General features: G+C 47.1%; 1 protein-coding gene across 11 annotated transcripts; it reads right to left on the reverse strand.

Annotated features, from left to right (window-relative positions):
• Positions 1–499: 499 nt before the first annotated feature.
• atxn2 (ataxin 2) lies at positions 500–22,298 on the reverse strand. 11 transcript variants are annotated; one of them, XM_030358408.1, is made up of 26 exons: positions 21,726–22,287; positions 20,225–20,258; positions 19,780–19,839; positions 19,157–19,228; positions 18,463–18,613; positions 17,628–17,642; positions 15,638–15,762; positions 15,423–15,514; positions 14,003–14,191; positions 13,466–13,638; positions 12,876–13,124; positions 11,531–11,707; positions 11,050–11,229; positions 10,801–10,908; positions 10,613–10,683; positions 9,862–10,199; positions 9,704–9,767; positions 9,460–9,603; positions 7,895–7,912; positions 7,018–7,090; positions 6,638–6,831; positions 5,931–6,057; positions 5,384–5,569; positions 4,621–4,832; positions 1,379–1,553; positions 500–1,169 (listed from the first exon to the last, which is right to left on the reverse strand). In XM_030358408.1, exons 1-26 carry the CDS (start codon positions 21,830–21,832, stop codon positions 1,141–1,143), a joined length of 3,363 nt encoding a protein of 1,120 aa, XP_030214268.1. In that variant the 5' UTR covers positions 21,833–22,287; the 3' UTR covers positions 500–1,140. The 11 variants fall into 11 exon arrangements, with proteins under 11 accessions (XP_030214268.1, XP_030214269.1, XP_030214270.1 ...); XM_030358409.1 differs by having other exon boundaries at positions 7,024–7,090; positions 21,726–22,283; XM_030358410.1 differs by lacking the exon at positions 17,628–17,642 and having other exon boundaries at positions 21,726–22,298.
• Positions 22,299–22,430: the final 132 nt, after the last annotated feature.

Here is a 22,430-nt window from a genome sequence, read left to right on the forward strand (position 1 = left end):
GTTGATTTTACCGTATCATTTTTAATTGTCCTTTTTAAAGATTTTGTAGATAATAGATTTAAACCGATTAAAATGCATTATTGGCTAAAGTAATACAAGTTACTTGTATAAGAATACAGGCACATGTGGTTTAAAAATGATCAGTGTTGCCACAGTTACCTTGAAAATGTAATCCGATTACAGAGGTTGCAGAAAAAATATTTTATTTAAACGGCCACAACCCAAGGTCAACGACGTTGCGAAAAAGAAATGTCATCGTAATAATTGTTCCTTATTAAAGAATGTAAGCATTAAAACAAGAATCACACCGACACAATAATTCAGTTTTTAAAACTTTTTTATTGTTTTTTTATTTTTTTTACTGATTTTTTAAATTATTTATATTATCTACAAAGTAAAAGTTTCTTTTTTTAACTTAAAAGTTACATAATGGTCGGGTGAGAAGTGGGATCCAATCACCTCGGCCATCATCGTTTCATAAATAACTGTTCTCCTCGTCTTCGGGCGCCAAAAAACGACTTTAATAGTTGTGATTTGGTTAGAAACTTGTCATGTAACTGGAAACAAATGCAGCACATAGCAGCAGCAGCAATAGTTAAACAGTAGGATTAATACTGTCTAGAAGTTGGAAGAATTTTTTTTTCCATAACAAGGTGCAGACAAATACGTTAAGTTCCAGTTCTGTTATTTACTCTCCGTTAATTGCTTACTCTCTCTTGCTCCTCGCTCGGCAAGCTGACTCGAGTTTAAACTCCGTTAGGGACCCTCTCAAAAATGTGTGTCGACGCTGTTTTTCTTTTTTAACGGTTAAGTCTGTATGTACTGCATATCTGTGTCTGTGTATGCCCATATCTTGAACAGCTAACAGGGCCATAAAACAGTCGGTTCTTCCCGTTAAATATTAATCTTGTTAAAAGGTTTCGTCACTGCATCAATCTGTTAACATTCTCTTATTGCCTAGACTTGGAGGGGAGGGTTAGGAGGAGGGGAGAAGAAAAGCTGATGAGTATTATGTCATGTGTGGATGAAGAAAGGGGAGGAGGAGGAAGGGGTGGGGGGGGGGGGGGGGTCGTTTTCTTCAGCTTCTTCTGGGTAACAAGTGCGAGGCCGAGGGTCCTTCAGCTCACCAGCGCCCCCTGTCTACAACTGCTGCTGGTGATGAGCCTGCACTGCAGGGAGCACACAGGGAAACCAAACGCATTAGGGTTCAGCTTTAGTGACGCCACATGTAGAACGTACACAAAGACCTGCAACTTCTAGGTGCATTGATGAGCACCGAAAATAAAAAACCTAGTCATGATATCGCACAGTCAATAGATGTATTTATCTAAACCAACACATTCCTCTCTCCCCCAGGGGAGTGGACCCAGGAGCCTACCTTGTGGGTGTGCCAGGTAGGAGAAGTGCGTGGTGGAGGAGACGGGGATGGGGTTCAGGGCGTTCTGGGGCATCTGGGGCTGGGGCCCCCCTGGGCCCTGCGTGGCCATCAGCATCATGGGGGGGTGGCCGGGCGCGCCGTGGTGGGACTGCACCATGCCCGACTGCATATGAGCCTGGGGGACAAAGAGCAGGCTGTCTGTTAGACGGGGTGGCTGAGAGGGGCAGCGTTTGTTTGCAAGTGAGGGAGAAAGAGAGGGAGGCAGAGAGGAAGCAGAGAGGGAGACAGAGAGAGAGACCGAGAGGAAGCAGAGAGGGAGACAGAGAGGGAGACAGAGAGGAAGCAGAGAGGGAGACAGAGAGAGAGAGAGAGAGAGAGACGGAGAGAGAGAGACGGAGAGAGGCAGAGAGGGAGACAGAGAGAGAGAGACAGAGAGAGAGACGGAGAGAGAGAGACAGAGAGACAGAGAGAGAGACAGAGAGAGAGACAGAGAGAGAGAGAGAAAGAGAGAGACAGAGAAGAAGCAGAGAGGGAGACAGAGAGAGAGACAGAGAGGAAGCAGAGACAGAGAGAGAGACAGAGAGAGAGACGGGGTGAGAGAGACAGAGAGACACAGAAAGAGAGAGAGAGAGAGAGAGGAAGCAGAGTCAGACCGAGAGAGAGACAGAGAGAGGGACAGAGAGAGGGACAGAGAGAGAGAGAAAGAGACAGAGAGGAAGCAGAGACGGAGCAGAGAGACGGAGAGAGAGACGGGGGGGGAGAGGGAGCAGAGGGTGAGACAGAGGGGGGAGAGAGAGACATTTATTTTCTTTGCTTTAGCGTATGGCGAGACGAGGAGCTGATGTTTATGCATGTAGCAGACTTGTCAGAGCAGCGGCACCAGAGTAGCTTAGCTTGGGGCACTGTGGATGTAGAGCAGCCATAAGAGCAGCACTCGCAACCAGACAAAATGGCGCCCTCTGGCAATCCATGTATTAATACAGCTCCATTTCTGAAAGCCATGAAAAACAATTACAAAATAAAATAGTGCAGAGGATATGTACAGAGAAAGACAGAGGGGGGTAATAATACCCGATAATAAATAATGGTACCCAAGGACACTACGTGTGCGCAGGAAGGAGAACTGAAGGAACTCCAATCAACGGGACATGGCTAGAGGCACTTTATTGGCTGGGAGCTGACTGGTGGTGTGTGCGTGTGTTTGCGTATTATTATTATTTTTTTTAATAAATAAGTAAAGGTTTCTTATTTTTTTCTTTAAAGTTACATAATGGTCGGTTGAGATGTGGGATCCAATCCCCATGGCCATCATTGTTTCATCAATAACTGTTGCGGGCGCCTAAAATGCAGGGCTCCAGAGTGCAACCAAAATATTTAAGGGTGAGACTAATATTTTTTTATAGGTCGCACTGTTGCACCTATCGCTGCCCGGGTGAAAAAATACATTTCCTTCGCAATCGCATCATCTCTCTGTGTTCTCCTGTAATCCAACTCACACTCATGGTTAGGGATGGGGATCGAAACCCAGTTCCATCAAGGCCCCGGTTCCACTTTTTTCAAAACTCGAAAATCATTAACGCTTGGGCTTTTTTTGTCCCGTAGGTTCTGTAACGTAATGTTGTGTCTCTTGAGTCGCGTCACAGCATTTAAATCAAATCCATCCAATCACTACAGCGCGTCCACCAATGTTTTGAATGGAATTGTAAGCAAACAGGTATTATAAGTAAAACCAGTGAAGTCTGGCAGTTAACTTTGCTCGCGGGGATAGCTGAATGGGCGAAAAGGGGCGAAAATCATTTTCTGTAAAGGGGGGAACACAACCTCAATGGCCAAGCACATTAGCATTGTGCATCAAATAAAGGCCAAATGCAGTACCTTCGACTGTCTCCGAGTTGAGAACACTCTGTCTCCTCCTTCTCCTGTCGCACCACAGACGGGCACGTCTTAATCATCCACTCAAACTACGAGCGGTAATCGCACACACAGAAATTGTACACAATTATTATTTTATTTTTTTAGGCTCAAAACAAAGAAGCAGTAGCCTGACTGCTATGTTCAAGGCAGTATGTTTGTATGTTCATCGTTTAATTGCACTATAGGCTTTTTTTTTGTATCGTCCTGTTTTGATCAGTATTTGCCAATGTTGTTATCAATAACAAAACCATTTGCACAAGGCAAGCCGATGCACTTCTCCATGTTGATAAGAGCATTAGAATGAGAAAAATTAACGGGACAAAGAAATCAAGGGATATTTAGCATAGAAAGAACATTTGCAGTTAATAGCGATTGCTCGCGTTTAACTGAGTTAACTATGACATTAATGCGATTAAATATTTTAATCGCTTGACAGCACTACTAAAAAAACGCTTTGTATTTCCACCAATTAATAGAAAAGTATCAATAGTGGTATCGATAAAGACTTGGATCGTTAAGGAGTACCGAAAATGGTATCGACATCAATAAATATTTATGATCCCCATCCCTACTCATGGTAGGATCATATCGTGGTCTAAACCAATAACAGAAGAGTTCTTTGCCTCTGATTGGCTCTGGTCCTGTTCACTGCTTGTGTTTTTGTTTTTTTCTTGTTTTTTTTTATAAATTGCAAATGACCTGAGTAACTGAAATAGATAAACGAAACAAAAGAGGGGGAAAATTAAGCGAGGTAAAAACATAGAATGTTTTTACATTCATAAGAACTAGGCCTACTGTTCCAACCTGCCCTACTAATGAGAGTAGTTATTCAGAGAGTTTGAATTACCCGTACAAGCACTTTTATTTGGAAATGTTTTATTTTGCTTAATTTTTTAGTTTGAAATGTTCCATTTCAGCTCAATGAAAAACATTTATCTACACCTCATGCTGCGTTCCAGGGACTTTTTAGTCCGTGAGTTACAAGCTGGAACAGGGAGTGAATTTTGTCTGCCGTTCCAGGGCCTTTTCACAGGTAGAAGGTTGTGAAAAACACGGGTTACGGGTTGCCTGGAACGAACCACTATTCTTGTTCAAAAATCATTCACATTATATGAAAGTTATGGAGAGCGTGAAAAGGTGACCTTATGGCGTTAAAGGCGACGCAATGAAAAATTTGGTGCACCTACATTTTGTGCTGGTGCACCTAAAAAAATAAGTTAGGAGCACCAGTGCAACCAACTCCTAAAATTAGTCTGGAGCCCTGAAATGACAAACAGTTGTGATTTGGTTAGAACTGGTAAGCCAGGGTGATGGAGGCTGAGACTCACCTGTTGGACGTGCGCCATGTGGTTGGGGTTGTAGCCGTGCGGCACCTGCTGAGGGTGGAGGTACAACGTCTGCTGGCCGGTGGGGAAGGTGGCCTGGGGCGACTGGGGGTTAGGGCCCTGGTTCATCGCCGGGTTGCTGGGGGCCAGCGGCGAGTACATCTGCTGCTGGGGGGCCTGGTTGGCCATGTGGAGAGCCTGGGCCGCCGCCGCCGCTGGGAAACACACGCGCACACGAGAACACGCACACACACGGAAAGAAAGCATGCATAAGAACAACTGCTCGGCAAGCCTCTTCATACGGAGATTCAAAACAACGCACAACGAAGAGCCTCCATTCTGCTGGACTCCCAGAAGGCCGAGAGCCCCGGGAGACAGTCGATAGGCGTGACTCGTGTTTAGAAATGTAAAGCGGTCCGTCTGTAGGTCCCAGTAAAGGCCTCAGCACACCAAAGCTCAGAGCAGAGCGCAAATGGAAGCCGAACTTCCTCGTGTCCTCGTCTTCCCACGGAAGGCGTGTGAAATCCCGCACGCTTTCGCTCATCTAGGCCAGTTAAATGGATCCGCTCAACAAGAAGGTCGTAACAGGCTAGAGGAGCCTGCGGCAGCTCGGCCTGCGGCGGGGAAGCGTTGATTGATTAGCGCGGGGGTGGGCCGAGAGCGGGCTTGGTTGACGACTGCGCTCTGGGCGTGAGCTTTGGTGCGTTGGGGGCGGTGCGAGGAGCTACGTGAGGCGCCCGGGGCTCGGGGCGGAGCTCGGAGTCACCTGCTGCCGCCTGCTGGTGCTGCGAGTGCTGGACGGGGCTGGCGGCCTGGTGGCTGGGGGGCCCTCCGTGTTGCCCGCCCTGTGGGCCCTGGCCCGTGGGCGTGGCCGAGGGCTGAGGGTGCTGAGGGTGGGGGTGGAGGGTGGCATTGGGGTGGGGGTACTGCTGGGGCATGGGCCCTGGCGACACTGGAACACAGGCACGTGCACGCACACACACACACACACACACACACACACACACACACAACACACACCACAGAGCGGAGAACGTCAGCGCCGGAACCCCAGGCACCTGAGGCCCGCGAGCGGCTCTAGGCGGCGCGCGGCTAGCCTGGTGACCGCGGCGACCGGAGCCACACAGGAACGGGTGAAACCCCATCAGCTACCCACCCTTCACTGCCGCTTCGTGCAGCGCCCGACACACACACACACACACACACACACACACACACACACACACACACACACACACACACACAAGGTGGGGACCGGATGGCTCGACTCGCCCAGCACAGGGAGTTATCATTGGGGGGGGGGGTAGACCTACCATACATGGTGTGTGTCTGCTCAGCGTACTGCGTGGTGGAGGACGACACCATGCCGGGCTGGCCATGGGTGGGCGGAGCCATCATCCTGGCGCTGCCCTGCATCACCGGGTTGAACACATGCTGAGCCTAGCGGGGGGGGGGGCAAAGGACGGACGGACGGTTACAGGGGACCCGGACCCCTGACTCAGCCTTCAATTGCAATCAGGCTCGGTCATGGTGGAGGGGGTGCCTGTTCGCATGGAAACGCCCCCTTCAACTCAGTTTAAATAAACCGAGGGCAAGTCTATCGTATCGACGCCAAGTCAGCAGGGGACAGGGTAAATCAGCGAATCAGAGATGAGGCGTGCAATAGCATGGGTTTAACCTATAGAGGGAGTCCCCAGCTTCAGTCCGTCAGACAGCTGGGCAGCCCTGAGGCTGTGATGTCTTATATTGACATGTCACATAAACATTGTCTTAACCTTAATCCTTTAATACATATTCTTCTTCATAATTGAGTATAACTTTTACTTTTGCAGATAATTGGATTGGATGTGTATATGATTGGATACGTTTATTTGTCAGTAATACTATAACCCTGTGATACACTTATTGCTTTCTACTATGATCCTTTGTAAACCCTCCTACAGCACTAGGCCCACAGACGGTGGTCGGCGATGCCTCGTCCTGGGGATCCAGGGAGCCCTGAGCCACTGCGGCGGCTCACCTGGGCCTGGTAGTGGGGCATCTGCTGCACCAGGGGCTGGCTGGCAAACTGCTGCGGGCTGCAGGTGAAGTACTGCGCAGAGTAGGCGGGGTTCTGCGCTACGAGGGGCGGTGCCGCCGCCGTGACCGGGTGCATCATGTTGGGCGTGCCGGGAGGGTGGTGCTGGTCTGACCTCTGCTGGGGCATGTTGGGTACTGGAGACAACGGTGGGACGTGGGGCAGGGAGGGAAAGCATTTAGTGGTAGCGGTGGTTTCATCTCACCTCCACATGAACGCAACGGAAAGTGAAGAAGCGTTTTCGGCAGCGTCTCAGCTCTTTAGGCGTATACGTCCCGAGTGTGGAGATGAAACGTTGACCTGAATGATGGGGCTGTGCTCACCTTTACCTGGTCTGTAAGGTTTGGACTGGCTGACCGCCATGTGGGGCATCTGGATGTGGTACATGGCCGGAGACTGGAAGTGGTGGAGAAGGAGAGAGGGACAGGAGGGGTGAGACACAGGACACCCGTGGACAGAGTCCTCCCCACTCATTCCCACTGTCACTCAGCTCATTCTGCCCTCCTGATTCAAACACAAACAGGAGGGAGTGTGCCCGGGCCATTCACAGGGAGATGGCCCGGTTTGTTTTGAATCGAGGACTGCGGGGGAGGATATGGCGCTCACACTCGGCTCGCCGTGCGGTCCCTGACACCCAACATACACACAGAACTACAACACCGGGGGGGGTTGTGCGTGTGCGAGTGCCGACACATACCCACACATCCCAGCATGCCTTTTTGGGGCCACGGTTTGAGAGTAGAAGTCTAATCCCTTACCTTGGGTTTCATGCAATTTCACTCCTCCTCCTGCTGAGTCTATCTCGGGAAAGCTACACCGCTGTTTGAGATGCACTCTGTCTTTTGACACTATCACCCGAATACAACGCGTGTCAACTCCCTGTCTCAAGTGTGCCATGCATCGGTGGTAAGCCATCCCACTTCGCTGCTCATCAGCAACTGCATCCGTTACGATGACAGGGTGACAGCGGAACACTACGGTAATGGTGCCCCCGGTAGCTAGGATGCAGATGAAAAGGACCCCCCGTGAAAAAAAAAATGAAAAAAAGATTGTTTGAAGGAACTGCAGAAGGAAGTTGGCAAGCCAACCTCCGACGGGCATTACTTCGCAGGGCAAGCAAAAAAAATGTCAATGTGGATTTGTGTGGAGGAAGAAAAAAAAGAAAAAGATATAATAGAAATCTTAGAAAATGTCACAAACCTTCCAGATTATGCTTTTCTAATGGAGAGAGACAGAGAGAAGATTGAGAGGAGAGAGGGAGTGAGGAAGAGAGGGAGAAGGGGGGGAAAAAAGAACCAGTCTTTAGTTTGACACCCATGTTGCTCATTAGGTCTTGACTGATGTTGGATCATCAAGTGTTCCTTAAAGCCACTGGCAGCACAACCAGATATTGACGCTCACAAGCTGTGGGTTATCTGCATCGGTGGAGCCGTAGGCTGAGGCTTCAGCCGGCTGTTGGCTCGAAAGACGAATCTGCTTAATGGGCAGTTTTTTTTAAAATGGACGCATTATCAACTGTTAAAACGAACACGCCTACAGCAGCCTTCTAAAGAAAGTCGACCGTTTTTAATTTTTCCATTGATCGATTAACTCGCAGCGCTTTTCTTTGACGGCTCGCGGGGTCGGGGTGAGGACGTAGGGAGGTTTGTCAGAGGCCCGTGACCACCAGTGAAACACCAGGATGTGTTCCTCGCGTTTGGCCACTCCATGACCGCAGCCCTGGTTCAGTTGTATTTCGTCTCAATCCTTTATTATTAAATGATGATTACCTTTTTTGATCTGATTATTGTCATGCTTTTTCCAAACGGTGAATTGTGACGAAATGTTTTTCTCACTACGAGTTAGGGTAAACAGAACACTAAAAATATCATCCTGCCACGGCTTACTCAGGGAGTGTTCCCTTTTTGCTGGGGACGTACATTCACGGCGGTGCTGTGGAGTTAAGGGGAAAAGCACAATATGTATATTGTGTGCATGTGTGCGCGTGTCAGATGAAAGAACAGCATGAAAAGAAGCAGCATCCCCTGTGCATTAAAAAAATGATGGAAGGAAAACAGCTAAAAACAAAACAACGCATGCAGGTGTGTTGGGGACATCGAGTAAACAAAGTAATGATCAAACCAAGGGAAGCGCCATTCTCCTGGGTGGAAACAAACAAGGACAGAAGATGGACGCACAGAGAGGAAAACGATGGGTGAGGTTTCAAACGTGTGGAGTATGGGAGACAGAGGGATTAGGGGAAAGAGACTATTGTGGAAGCATGCTGAAAGACGTGGCGTTGATAGAGTGGGAGTATGGTCTTGGTTATAATTGCATTCATATCAATATATTGCGTGTAGAGAGTTTTAAACACTGATTCGAAGGATCCAACGGGCGTTAAGTTTAAGTTAAAAGATAAACCTGAGCTTTCTTCCAGCGTACTCCATATTTGGGGACTTTGGTTCTTTATACACTTTATTCCTTTTTAGTTGTGAATGTTTGACTTGCAGGCATCAGTGCTATAGTGTTTTTACTCGAACTACGCAAGCGATACAAACAGTTTGATTAGGACTTCGGGCGGGAGTCCGTGGTTCCGACCGCATACTTAATCGTTTTTCCCGTAGAGTTTCTCGTTCTCGGTGCTTTACGCCACGGCGACAAATCCCTGATCCGCGGGCGAGGGCCGTGATTATCCCTCATCTGAGGATCTGTCGTCGCACGACTACAAACGAGGCTTGGATCTGCCCACGGGGGTCTCTTTGTCCCAGGCGTCTGCTGCCTCTCACCTGCACTCCAGGGCTGACGGGCGTGAGCGGGTACATCTGGGGGAAGCAGACCTGGCTGTACACCGCAGGGGGCTGCTGCACCACGATGGAGGGGCTGGGCTGGCCCTGCGGCCGTGGGGGCGTGGGGGTGTTGGCGGGCTTGGGCTGGAAGGGAAGCGAGACACGTGCTGAGTACGCTTCACATGTGTGGGGACGGTTAATGCCATTGATTCCCCTCAAACGCCCGTGCCCCCCTTTGACTGACCTGGGCGTTGAACCGAGGCTTGAACTCGTGGGCGTTGGGGTTCAAAGTGGACTTCTTCACCTGCCTGCATTGGGGAAGAAAAAAAAAAATGTAGACAACTCTAGCAGCGCTCCCTCCGCTTCCACTCAGGGCTCGCCCCTCATCTCCTTCCCACTCACTCGTGCACCGCCTCCTTCTTCTCCTCCCGGCCCTCGGCCTTGGTGAAGGTGGAGGGGGAGGTGGTCTGGACCCCCTGCGAGGTCACGTCCGGCCCTGGCCTCTTCTGGTCGGCCCCGGCGGGGGAGGAGGAGGCGGCGGCGGCGGCAGACACGGCGGGGCTGCCCGGCTTACCGGCTGAGGCGGGAGGGCCCTGGGCAGAGCCGGGGGCCGCGGCCGCCCCCTCGTCACCGCCGCCCTCCTGGCCCAGAGCGGAGGCCTTGTCTAGGGGGGGGTCCTTGGGCTTGTCCCCGGGTTTCATCTGGTCGAACGCAGGTTCGGCGTTAGAGCTGGACTGCAACTGGACATGGCGCAGAGAGAGAGAGAGAGAGAGAGAGAGAGAGAGAGAGAGAGAGAGAGAGAGAGAGAGAGAGAGAGAGAGAGAGAGAGAGAGAGAGAGAGAGAGAGAGAGAGAGAGAGAGAGAGAGAGAGAGAGAGAGAGAGAGAGAGAGAGAGAGAGAGAGAGAGAGAGAGAGAGAGAGAGAGAGAGAGAGAGAGAGAGAGAGAGAGAGAGAGAGAGAGAGAGAGGCTACATCAGATTGCTGATGAAAACGGGAGACTGTGTACAAGTTGTGTTGTAGTAGCTGTAACCGGCCTGCTTTCATGTCCCACTCAGCATGGGATCAGTACATGGGAGTGTCACAGCACTATTGGCATCTCAACATGGCTGGCCATTTTACTTTAGAAGAAGAAAGAAAACTCTGTTCAACTTACCCTAAAGTCTACGCTAAATTTCTTTAAATTGTCTATTTGTTTTCTGTGGTCTTGAGCCATGGAAGGTGGTCCTGCAGGAGAATAAGAGAGGAGACAAGGATTGTGGTTCAGCGTGATTCAACTCGTCAACAAGCCCAATGTCACCGAATCAGATGAAATGCATACAGCGACTGCACGGTTGAGTTCACCTTTACACACAGCTCTAGTTATACTAGGGGTGCTGTCAAGGGGCTTGATGTTCTCCTTATTCGCCGTGGGCGACGTCTGTCTCGTCTCCTGGACCCGGCTCTCTTTCCCTTGAAGAACGCAGAGCGCAGCGCGAGTGAGTGAGTGAGTGAGTGAGTGACGAGTCCTGCCTCTAAAAGCAGTGAACAAACTACCTCACACAAGTAGTGAGGGGGAGAAAGGCAACAGGGGAGGTAGAGCGAGGGTCTCACCTTCTGCAGCGGGACCGGCCCCCGTGCCAGGGGTGGGGGTAGCAGCGGCAGGAGAGGACGCCACCGGTGGGGGGGCGGACGCCTCCATTGGAGCTGCACCTGCCTGGGCTGCGGCCACGGAGGCGGGGCCTGGGGAGGCTCCGCCCATGTTGTTCTGACGGGGGGAGCGAGGTCTGTGGACTGCGGGGAGCACGGGGGTAGAAGGATGGGGTTGAACAGAAGCTACCAATTCATAAAAAAAAGTACTTCCTTTAAAGTACTTGGCAAGTAAAAGCATTTATGGTTTGGATCCAAATACTTTTGAGACTGCAAGCTTTCTTTATTTATCGAACAGATTTATAAAATATTAGCAAACAGCAGTTATTTCAGATGCGGCTCATTTATTTGTTCTGCTAATTAAAAAGTATAATATAATATAATGAAAGGGCTTTCAAACAAACGGAAAAGAAAATGGGTAAAACCCATAACCCATGTGCCTTACCTCCACTGACCACAGAGGACCACGTTCCGCCAGAGGAGCTACTCCTAGACTGCTGGGTGACGGGAACCTCTCCAGGGGCATTGTGGGACATGAAGTCCACTCCTGCACTGGTCCGGCAAGGGGGTACTCTGTGGGCGCGGGGAGTCCGCTGGGACTTTGGAGACATCCTTGGTGGACCTGAAGATGGAGAGGAAACCAAAAATACAAACGTTAAACAAAATAAGATTTTAAAAAGCGGACTAATTACCCCAACGGACCGATATCGCAAAGCTACAGTCTTCTCTGTCCCTGCGCCACCTTCTGGCAGATATCTAACAAATCCAGTCACAGCCTCTGGGATTTAGGGCTTTTATAACTGTAGGAGCCGGTGCTCTACCCGTCTGACGCGCACGCGCGCACACACACACACACACACACACACACACACACACACACACACACACACACACACACACACACACACACACACACACACACACACACACACACACACACACACACACACACACACACGAGGAAGCAGTGGGTGACCCCGTGTGATGCCACAGCCCACTGCACACACAGCAACCGAAGGTGAATGAAGCAAACAAGCAAAACGGGAAACGAAAAAGATGCGGAAGTGGTAGAAGAAAAACAAAATAAGCCATTGGACAATGGGTGGGAGCCAGGAGATAAAAGTGTGGCAGAAATACAGACCTCTTCACAGGTCACATGACAAAGCTAATGAGATTTAAAGACGACATTTTAACGGTCTATAAAACATCTGAACTAATCACCCCGGTTGTGCTTCAGCGGGTCTGGTGTGAATGGTTGAAACAAAGAGGTGCAGCTGCAGACCGATTCATTCTCCATCCATGCATAGCCTTGCATATTGTGCGAGGCGCTCAGTAGATTTGGGATAAACGTTTCGGCACCAATGTGTCGTAGAGCAAACGATCGCTTAACGTTGCGCCACAATACGTGATCGGGTGATAAAATGTCCAGCCACTGTGGACCTGTAATAAGACTGTGGCATCACCTCCGCTAGACAGAAGGCTCTGCAAAAACTGGGTGACACTCTCATGCAAAGTGAAACAGCCTTATGCACCGACAAAAAGATCTGCTTCTCACTACCAATTGTCACGCGACAGGGAAGCGGCTAAACTGCTCTTAGGTCAGTTGTTTTGTTGCTCCACTGTTTTGTTGCTCCACAGTATATCTGGGCCAAAACATGTTTCAACAAGGTGTGTCACAACCCTGCGTTTAAGACACCGTCGCTTTCATTTAGCTCATTCTGCTCCAACATCAATGCATGTGCCTTGAGCTAGTGTTTTTGCCCGGGACCACTCCCCACTGCTGTGGGTACCTTCCGAAGACATGCGTTTGGGCAGAGTGGAGCCTGGCGGCGCCAGCCCATGATGGGCCGAGGAAGATGAGGAGGAAGGATAGGAGGGGTAAGAGGAATGGGAGGAAGGTCTGGAAGGTCGGGAGGGGGGTCTGGAAGGAGGCCTGGTGGGCGTGGCGGCCCGGGGAGGCAGGGAGGATGCACCAGACTGGTAACGAGAGGGGGGGCGGGAGGAAGGAGATGGACAGGGCGAGGGCCAATGGGATGGACCTAAAAAGAGGGATGGACAAATGATAAAGGATGATTGAAAGGAGAGAGGAACCAATTATTGACGACCATACATCTCACTAACACAATGGAAGAGGAGGATGGATAAATGGAGAGAAGCAAGGCAGCAACAAAATTGACAAAACAATTTATAAAAATAAAAGCTATTCTACGATTAGTGACAGCAGTGGTTGCTCAATGGTAAATGATTACTACAAGTGTGCAGATGTCTTTAAACCAATGACACTCTGTGTCAAAACCTAAACTAAATGCATTGCCTTATTTGGAAGGACGGTTGGGTTGCATGTTTTGTCAATACTGATCAACTCCACATCCATCCATACCTCCGTTGACCACACGCTGATCCGCCCCAGCGCTGGGGCTGTAGTCGTGGGCTCCCGGGCGAGGCGGCGGGGGTCCGGCGGAGCTCTGGACCAGGCGTGGGGAGTTCTGACGCCCCGCGCCCCAAGACAAAGCCTCTCTGTTCCTCTGGCCGGGGGGAATGTACTTGTTCTCTCTAAGCGAGCACACGGATGGCCACGGCCGTCAGCAGGCAAAGGTGCAAGACACACGCGTTAACAGTTCTGTCAGTATCAATTCTCGTCAATATAGCGTTTGGCACACTGATGTTGAAAGTATGCGTTACGGAAATGTGCAAGTGAATTTGCACTTTTTCTAGTGCTGAAAGTGAAAAGAAGGGTATATTCTGTCCATAACAAAAGCACGCATGCCAAAAAAATATAATAAGCTTTTTTTATTTACACATTTCCGCACCAAGTGCACATGTCTGTATATATAAGCTGTATATATTATATGTTGAGGCCGCGGTGCGTGCGTGTGCGGCGGTGCGGTGGGGGGCGAGCGTGCGGGCCCTGCTTCACCTGCTGAGCGCGTGCGCCTCCCGCTCCCCGCGCATCACCGCCGTGTACTTGTCCTCCTCGGACCGCTCGTCGTTCTCCAGCGCCACGCGGGCCTTGTACGTGGAGCTGGCCTCGATCTCTTCCGCCAGCTGGGCCGCGCGCGCCTCCCGCTTCAGGAACTCCTCCGAGTTGTCCCGCTCCAGGGGAACCCTGGGGGGGGGGGGGGAGAGAGCAGCCGAGCCTCAATAGGGAGGCCAAGGTGCTGCTCCGATAAGGTGGGAGCTAAAGTAGTCCCTCCAGCTACCCGCTGCCGGCTTTAGCCTGGACTTAGGTTTTACTTTTCTTGATAAAAATAGGCAGTTTTTCGTGTTTTGTTTTTTTTAAATGAACATCAATGTCATCCCAGATTGATTAAAAACCTACAAAAAAGAGCAGCAGATAACAATATACATAAACAGGGGTATATCGTCAGTGGTTTAATAGTCGATTTACCAAGCATTACATTTCCTTTCCAATACATTCATTTTATGACATTTGCTTCTATTTTAGGACACTGCAATTAATTAGCTCCATTAGTACTGATGCAAAACAGAAGAGACGATTTTCTGGATCTGCTACTTGAGAAGTGTTCCCAAAAATGAACGTTCAACACAAAACACACAAACACTCTTTTTTCAAGGGCATAGCAGCAGTCGCTCTCCACAAGCAGCTCTTCTCTGTCTGCCTCAACGTCGTTTTCAAGCCCAGCTGGTCCTACCAAAGCTGATAGCTCTCCACGCACACCCAGGAGCATGATTCAAAGCACATTACTGTTGTTTCCAGGTGGCAATACTTGGCATAACAAGTTAAGATAGATACCGTGATTTATTTAGAGAACCCAAGTGTTTGGATACACACAAGCTCCAGTGTATCTAAGACTCAATTCACCGGAGTCAAATATGCTCCTGCCTCTACGATTCAGTGGTTAAATGAGGCAGGGTTTAGTTTAATGAGGCAGGGTTTAGTTTAATGAGCTGGTTCTCTCATATTGGGCTGCTATGAACTATTGAATGAGGTACTCTTTTTTGTTGTGTTAATATTGGTATTGAATAATTGTCAAATAGTTGGCAGGTAAAATCTGAATACTTATACAAGTTTGGTAAATATTTCAAATGAATGAAAAGATTCATAAGTGAAGCAAAGTCCATGTTTCTCACCAAACTAAGTATGTGCACCACCAATTTAATGTTTACGTGAAATAACATGCAAACATACATCATTCATACATATTTTAACTGTTACAATCTTAAAAGGGGGTACTCCTCCTTTTTCCTGTTAAAAAAAGTTTGAGAACCACTGAAGAGAACAAGCTGTCGCCACTCCTTAAAAAGCTGAATCGTGGCAAAAGACAAACAAAGCTTTCAAAACCCACGACATGCACGAAGTGAGAGGGACGGCTCACGTGTATGTGGAGAGGCTGCTGTCGTACGTGGACAGCACGCCATACTTCTCTTCGTTGTATTTGAACATGTCATTGGGATCCCAGCCGTTGGACTAAAGAAGGCGAAAAACAAAGAGGCATATCCCGTGAGCTCTTTTTCCTTAGCATGTAAAAGAAAATAAAACATGTAGAATGCTATAAAAAGTTACATCGCTCCGTGTGCGTGCGTGTCTTACTACATCCGTGTCCAGTGACTCCAGACTGCCGGAGGTGTGTGTCTCCCCTCCGTCCCAAGGTTCCAGATCTTTCTCCTTGTGCTCCCCGTTCACACGACCGCTCACCGCGGCGTCTGTAAAGTTGTCTATGGTGCACACACGTACAAAGTTATCCATACGCTCCTGTGGAAGCAGTATGTATGCTTGTGGGCACTATCACTACGTTTATAGCAAGGCTCAGTGAGTCAGTTCTGAAGTGCCTCAGCATTGGTCTTTTAGGAAGCCGAATGCCTATAAAAACACTGGATTAATTGCCTGAACCGGCCAAGGTATTAGTGAAGGAAATTAGACATATTATGGCCTCGTAAATACAGCCCTACCCACTACTATGCCCGTCAAGGAAAAATTGACTTCTTCCAGCGGAGAGCAGAAACCACTTTATTGTATTTTTTAACCGTTGTTAGAGGTGAGAGATGGGTTTTAAAAAAATAAATAAATTGGTTTCAACCATGCAATATTCTAGCTTCCATGTCGCTAACATCCAAATTATAACCTGTATGAAGTTATACTAATTTGGCCTCTTGTTAACTCTCACATTCTTATGTTCCTACTTTGGGAATAGTTTAATTAAGCCAGGCCAATCAGGCAGGAGGGGGGGGGGAATCAAATGTATTTGCAAGGAAATCTAATCTCAGTGAACCCAGGTCTGATCTCATTCCAGCACTGGCACAGATGGGCCGTGTGCATAAAGCATTCCAGGCCCCTGGGCAGATAATATTCAGCTTTCCCACTAGTCCCCCCTGTTCAACCTTCTGCCATTAAGTGGTAGGGAGAAGGCTTGATCCATCACACACATGATCAGCACTGCAAGGTGGGCTCACAGGGCCTGACCATGTCAAGCTCATAGGTTGGAATCGTGTATTCACACAGAATTGTTGTTGTGAGTAACAAATTAGGCAAATCAGCAGACAAGCCAAATCAAAGATGGCGCTTCGGTGGGAGTAAGCAAGCATGCATTACAGTGAGCTCTTATACATTCCACATTTAAACCAAAACAAAGCAATTGGAAGACATTGCTTTGAAACTGGAATTGACTGAGAGAAAAGGCGCATCATCTTTAAATCAGTTATCACTGTCCAAACCAGGAGGGAGTTAGAGAGACAAGGACATATTAGAGGAGATAAACCGGAACAGGACATTCAAATCAGCAACAAAGGAAAAAATAAACGGAAGGATTAAAGGCAAGCTCAAACGACAAGTGCGTATTTATGAGGAGTTCATACCCAGCCTTGTGTCAGCTCATGCAGGTGAAAATACAGCCAGGTAACAGTGCCACATATGTTTGTTTCAAAGAAACATGACAAAAAACGTTTGAAATCTGAATATGGAAAAATAATGACCCAATACATGCATCTTTTTTTGTATCACTGCTTGAATAGCAGCAGAGCTCCTAGGAATCTCCATCATACCCAACATGAAGCATAAAGTGGCAATCTCAAAGATCTCCAAATATTCATATTACGGTCAGTTAAGTCACCATCTACTGCCATGGTGATTGAGCATCTCGACTACAGATTGAAGCTCTTGCATTAGGTTTCACAAGCGGGCAGTTAGTGGCGCGTTTTCCACCCCCACAGAGAGGGTATGTTGGAGCTACCTCACCTGCCTCGCTCTTCAAGACACTTGTGTGTGTTGCTCAGATTTTCCGCCATAGTTGGCGCAAAAGAGAACAAATTGGAGATCTTTGTGATTGCCCCTTTAAAAAGGCTACAGTAAACTCAAAGGAAGATCCCATGAAATTGATCGAAACATAGCATCAGAACTTGTATCCATGCATGCCTAAATCCAAACACAAGTGCCTTTTTCCCCAATAATATGTTGTTAAATTTTAATAATTATATTGTTAGGAGGTAAGGGTTGTTCACAAGTCTTGAAATGCATTTCCGTCTTTAAACAAAAAAGGTGCATGTGAATTATAGGAATGTACAATGACAGTAAACAGATATATTACCTGCATCTGATGAGACTAAACCAAGGGAGAAGAGAAACAGAAATAGGGTAAGAAAGAGTGTCAGAGAGCAGACACTCTACCGCACAGTACCGCACCCACTCAGATGAGGATTTACCGTCATCTGAGTGGATTGATCAGTTATCACTGACTAATCTATCTAAACATTCCAGGTATACAATACTGCACATCTTACTGAATGAGGTCCTCAGTCTGAATCTCTCATAGACATTGATGAATGCCGTGTTCTATATACTGTATTTGAAATAGGATTAAAAATGTATACACTCCAAATATACTTCTGAACCTGAAATATCTTAGTTGAGAAACCTGCTCACGTCGTAAAACAATACACAATTCGTCACTTGATGGTGAGACAACTGATCGCATCATTACATTTCTGGATGGTTTAATCTTTGATACATGCAGTGTGCCTAGTCACATTGGTGGCTCCTTGTCACGTCCATCCTACATAGACCAGCGTATTTCAAGTGAGAAGCTGTGCAAATCCAGATGAATTCTATGAAGGAGGCTCATTCAGTCTTTATTGAGTGCCCCTGCTGTGCCAGGGAGACCTTTGCACCGATCAATAATTCACATTACCTTTCAATGGCTGACAACTCTGACCAGACGCGATATAACCGACTGCTCGCACTCTTTGACAGCAATGGTTGTAAAGACAGACTAAACTAGATCAATTTACACAGATAATTATTCAGTTTTGCATTTGTTTTGTTGCATTCTATAATAACGAGACAAACTATCAATGTATGCGAATGTGGCGAACAGATGGTGAAAACAAGTAGAGCAGGAGCCATCCTGTTTTCATCCTTTATACCTTTCCGTGCAAAATTGGGGTCCACATCTTTGAAGGTCACCACCACCACATCGGAGGCCTTGAATATAATGCTTTCCACAATATCTTCCTTTCGTGGACCCCCGGCTGGCTCGGGACTCTTTCTGTGGGCCGCGTCCAACACCAAGTCACACTGACGGGCAAAGGACCATCGAAAAGGTTATGTTGTTCTTTCCTCACAAATGTATTAATAATGAACGAGAAAGCATATCAGGTCAGCCCCTTCACAACACCTCATTAAGGTAATAACCGGATATGAATGATAGATGAAATATAAATTAAAATGATTAAAAGCTGTTATAGATATTAATGAAGTACCATGAAACTGCAACAAAGCCAAGCTTTGCAATTACAGCTACTCTGAACGTCATATTCTGAGGCTAGGTTAAGTTTTTGTACAAACTGCCACCTAAAAGGGGAGGCATTGGGAAAATAAATCCCCATAAAAGGAAGAATGGAGGGACCACATACCTCCTTTCCTTAAAAGGAAATATGCAGAGAGTAACCTTTATATAATCCACCTTAGAGGTGAAGCTGCATACAAGTGCTGCCTAGGCATGATCTTCCCTGATTAGCTTCCACTACTGCCGTTATTTCACTGGAAAATTAAAGTAAAGCACTGCATACGTTAGGGCCGAGAAACGGCCCTAACGAAGGAATTTCAAGTCATCCTTACCTCTGGACCGTAAGTCTTAAACACTCCTTCATAAACGGCTCCGTTCTTCACCTTCAGCTCACACTTGGTCCCCTGTGAGAACAAGATTATATTCATATCACAACAGTAGGACACCACGACGACGATTGGCTCCAATATCAAACCACGCGCCAAGTCCAAACGATCTACAAAGCTGTTCTCCGGAGACTAAGATCAAATCTTTGATCGTATATCTGCTTTGTTTTCACAAACAGCTGTTTTCTAGTAATTACACAGCTTTTGTTTACTGCGGCGCAGAGAACCGCTCCGAAAGGACAGCATGTGGGGCATGACAAGCTGTTTGACAGACTGCATGACATGCTGCGGTAGGAGATTCATTTACACTAAGCATAAGGCGGATGCAAACACGGGCGTCTCTGCAGTGTGCAGGATACTCTCTTTGACTCATAGTGGATATGCCAATTGACCGATGCATTTACCCCAAGTGTGTTACAACACCATGAGTGCATTGATTCTTAGCATGCATGTCTCCCCCCACCCATAGTGGGAATCTAACTACCATTAGGAGCTAGACAGTACCATAACTACAACTAGCTCAGCATAACGGATACAACTAAATTATCCAACAAATGCAGTAAACATACCACCACTGATGTCAACACGTGGACCATCCTCATGTTTGCATACACACCATTGAAGACAACCTCAAGAGAAAAGAAAATTCTATAGTTAAGGTTTAATTGTGTAACTGGGTTATAATTAAGAAAACGCCCAAGATAGAAATGTATATACATAGGCTAAATGTCCCTGTGTATTGTTTACACATTCATCTGGGTATAGTAAAATGTACTGTGTTTATTTTTCTGTCTTGGTATATTCAGTGTGGTCAACACATTGTTTACTCCAACACAGGTTTATCAGGGAGACCGGTCAATTCAGACTATTTCAACCAGTTTGTAGACATGTTCTTGACTTGACTAGACTTGTTCTGAACAACGCAGTATGCAGGAACGAGGCCCAATACTGAAAAGCTTTGTGTTAAAGTAACCTCAAGCCCATCAAGAAATATCTAGTAAGTAAATTACTTACTGCTGCAGAAGGTCCTTTGCCACTGTGCCTTCCTCTGAAATAGAATGGGAAATGCTTTTTAGATTGATTGGCAATTGAAAAATAAAATAAAAAAGGTTAAAAGTATTTCACATTCTATGATATTTGGACAATATGCTTTAATAAGATAGTCATTGCTCTTGAAAAAAAATCAAACAAAAAAGTGGGAGCAATATGGGAGCAGAAGTCCTGTGTATGAGTCATCTTTGAATCAAGAAATGAAATGAAATTTATAAAAAAGGATAAAAATTAAAAGAATCATCAAAAATCAATTTTAATTTCTGAACTACATTTGAAAAGGGAAAGCATCCCTCGTGAAAGATGGTTTCATTCAGACATAGCAAGTACAACTGGATACTGACGATAATGTTGCTCTTGGAAGAAAATAAACGTAACCTCGATCTTTAACTATGTCCTGAGATGCACCTTGTACAGCCGCTGGAAGGGCCGATTTGAGTCAATGAACGCTATTCGCAGTTCCACCGAATACACTTAATGCCTAATAACGGAATAACTTCATAACAATTCCGATGAACCATCATTAACATCATAATGGAATACAGAAGAATAAAAGACAACGCATCGTTTCTTTCACGATTGAACCCCCTCGACATATTGAGCATGATTCTGTTGGAAGACTACGCAATTAATGCGAACTACTGTCGGGGACCAATAAAATGAAGGCTATTCGGAACACGCCAATGCCACGCACTCGCAATATGTGTGCATAGCCTGTAGATTTGTAGTATTGGTTAAAAATGACACATGCATAAATGTAATACCTCAAGGACACTTTCTCACATATAGACCAACGGCAACGTCAAGGTTGAAAGCCATCTGCTGGTTTATCCTCTCTTCTACCCCATAGCCACCCCCGCCCATTTATTTCATGCATGCGCCTACACATTTTACATCAAATTCTTGGCGAGTCAATGCCACGTTGTGGCGATATATAGCTACGTGCATGTCCCTATTAAAACGAGTTGTGTTTCGTTGCAAATCGGCGATCATCATGTTGGCGCCGCACCAACCCCAAATGAGCATGATATAGAAGCACGGACTGTCAATCGGCTAATTAGCTGGCTATCAAGCCATGCACTTCGTGCAGGGCAACGTGAGGTTGAAGTAACCATTAATAAATAAAGGAACCCCCCAAATGCTATAACCTCACACCAAAGGCACAATCGTACAGGGAATGCAAGACAACATACATGGGGTGATGTCAACAGGCGTGGATCTTTTAAAGTACATTAATGAGGCATCATCTGGTCGAAGTTGCAGCAGGCCAAGCTAACAGCAACGCTAGGTGGCCAACACATACCAAGGCCCAAATACGTTCTCATTCATATACATAGTTTTCCCCAACGTTACAAACTGTCCCCATTTAAAACGTGTGCCGTTCCCAGCCATTGTAGCAATTTGGGAATACGTTGCATTTGCATCACAGTCTCTCTAATTACGCACATGCATTTTTTTCACTGACCTGCCCAAATTGTGTCGGCCCCCGCCGCTTCCTCCGGCACTAGAAGCGGTGGCACCGCCGATGCTGCCACCGCCGGGCTTGCGATTTCCACCGGCCTTCATTGACATGGTGATCCCATAAACGACAACGTTTGCAGTGTTATCTAATGGTTCAAAACGACCAGCTCCACGCTGCAGTTCGGCGGCGATGTGACAGCGTCCACCTGCGTGACAGCTCGCTAACAGTCTAATGGTAGCTAGCTAGCAAGCTAATGTCAACCTGCTTATCTACCTTGGCTTCTTGAGAACGATGCTAACAAGCTAGCTCTCTAATAAGGGCTAACTAAATTAGCAATATGTACAATCTCTATTAAAAGGGGAAACGGAATCCTTAAAAAAGGATAGCGAGTGCCAATTACTCGTCGGAAAGTAAAGTGTGTTTCGCACCCCTTGTCAATTTGTAATGTTAACGCAATAATATTTTTCTGATTATCTCAAAATCGGGTTTACAGCTATCTCGGGTTCTCTCCGTTGCTAACAGCGAAAAGACCAAAACAGTCTGAAAGGAGACAAAAAGCCGCGGAAGGATATATGACAGGCGTAATAATACATCTTCAACGAAACATTCCTATAATGTAAATTGACACTCAAAACACTGTTTATACTTGTAATAATGATTACATTTAGCATCAACTGAGATAATGGAAAAGTAAATGTAGACCTATTT

The sequence above is a fragment of the Gadus morhua genome, chromosome 6 (genome assembly GCF_902167405.1).
Source record: "Gadus morhua chromosome 6, gadMor3.0, whole genome shotgun sequence".
In the NCBI taxonomy this organism is placed as follows: domain Eukaryota; kingdom Metazoa; phylum Chordata; class Actinopteri; order Gadiformes; family Gadidae; genus Gadus; species Gadus morhua.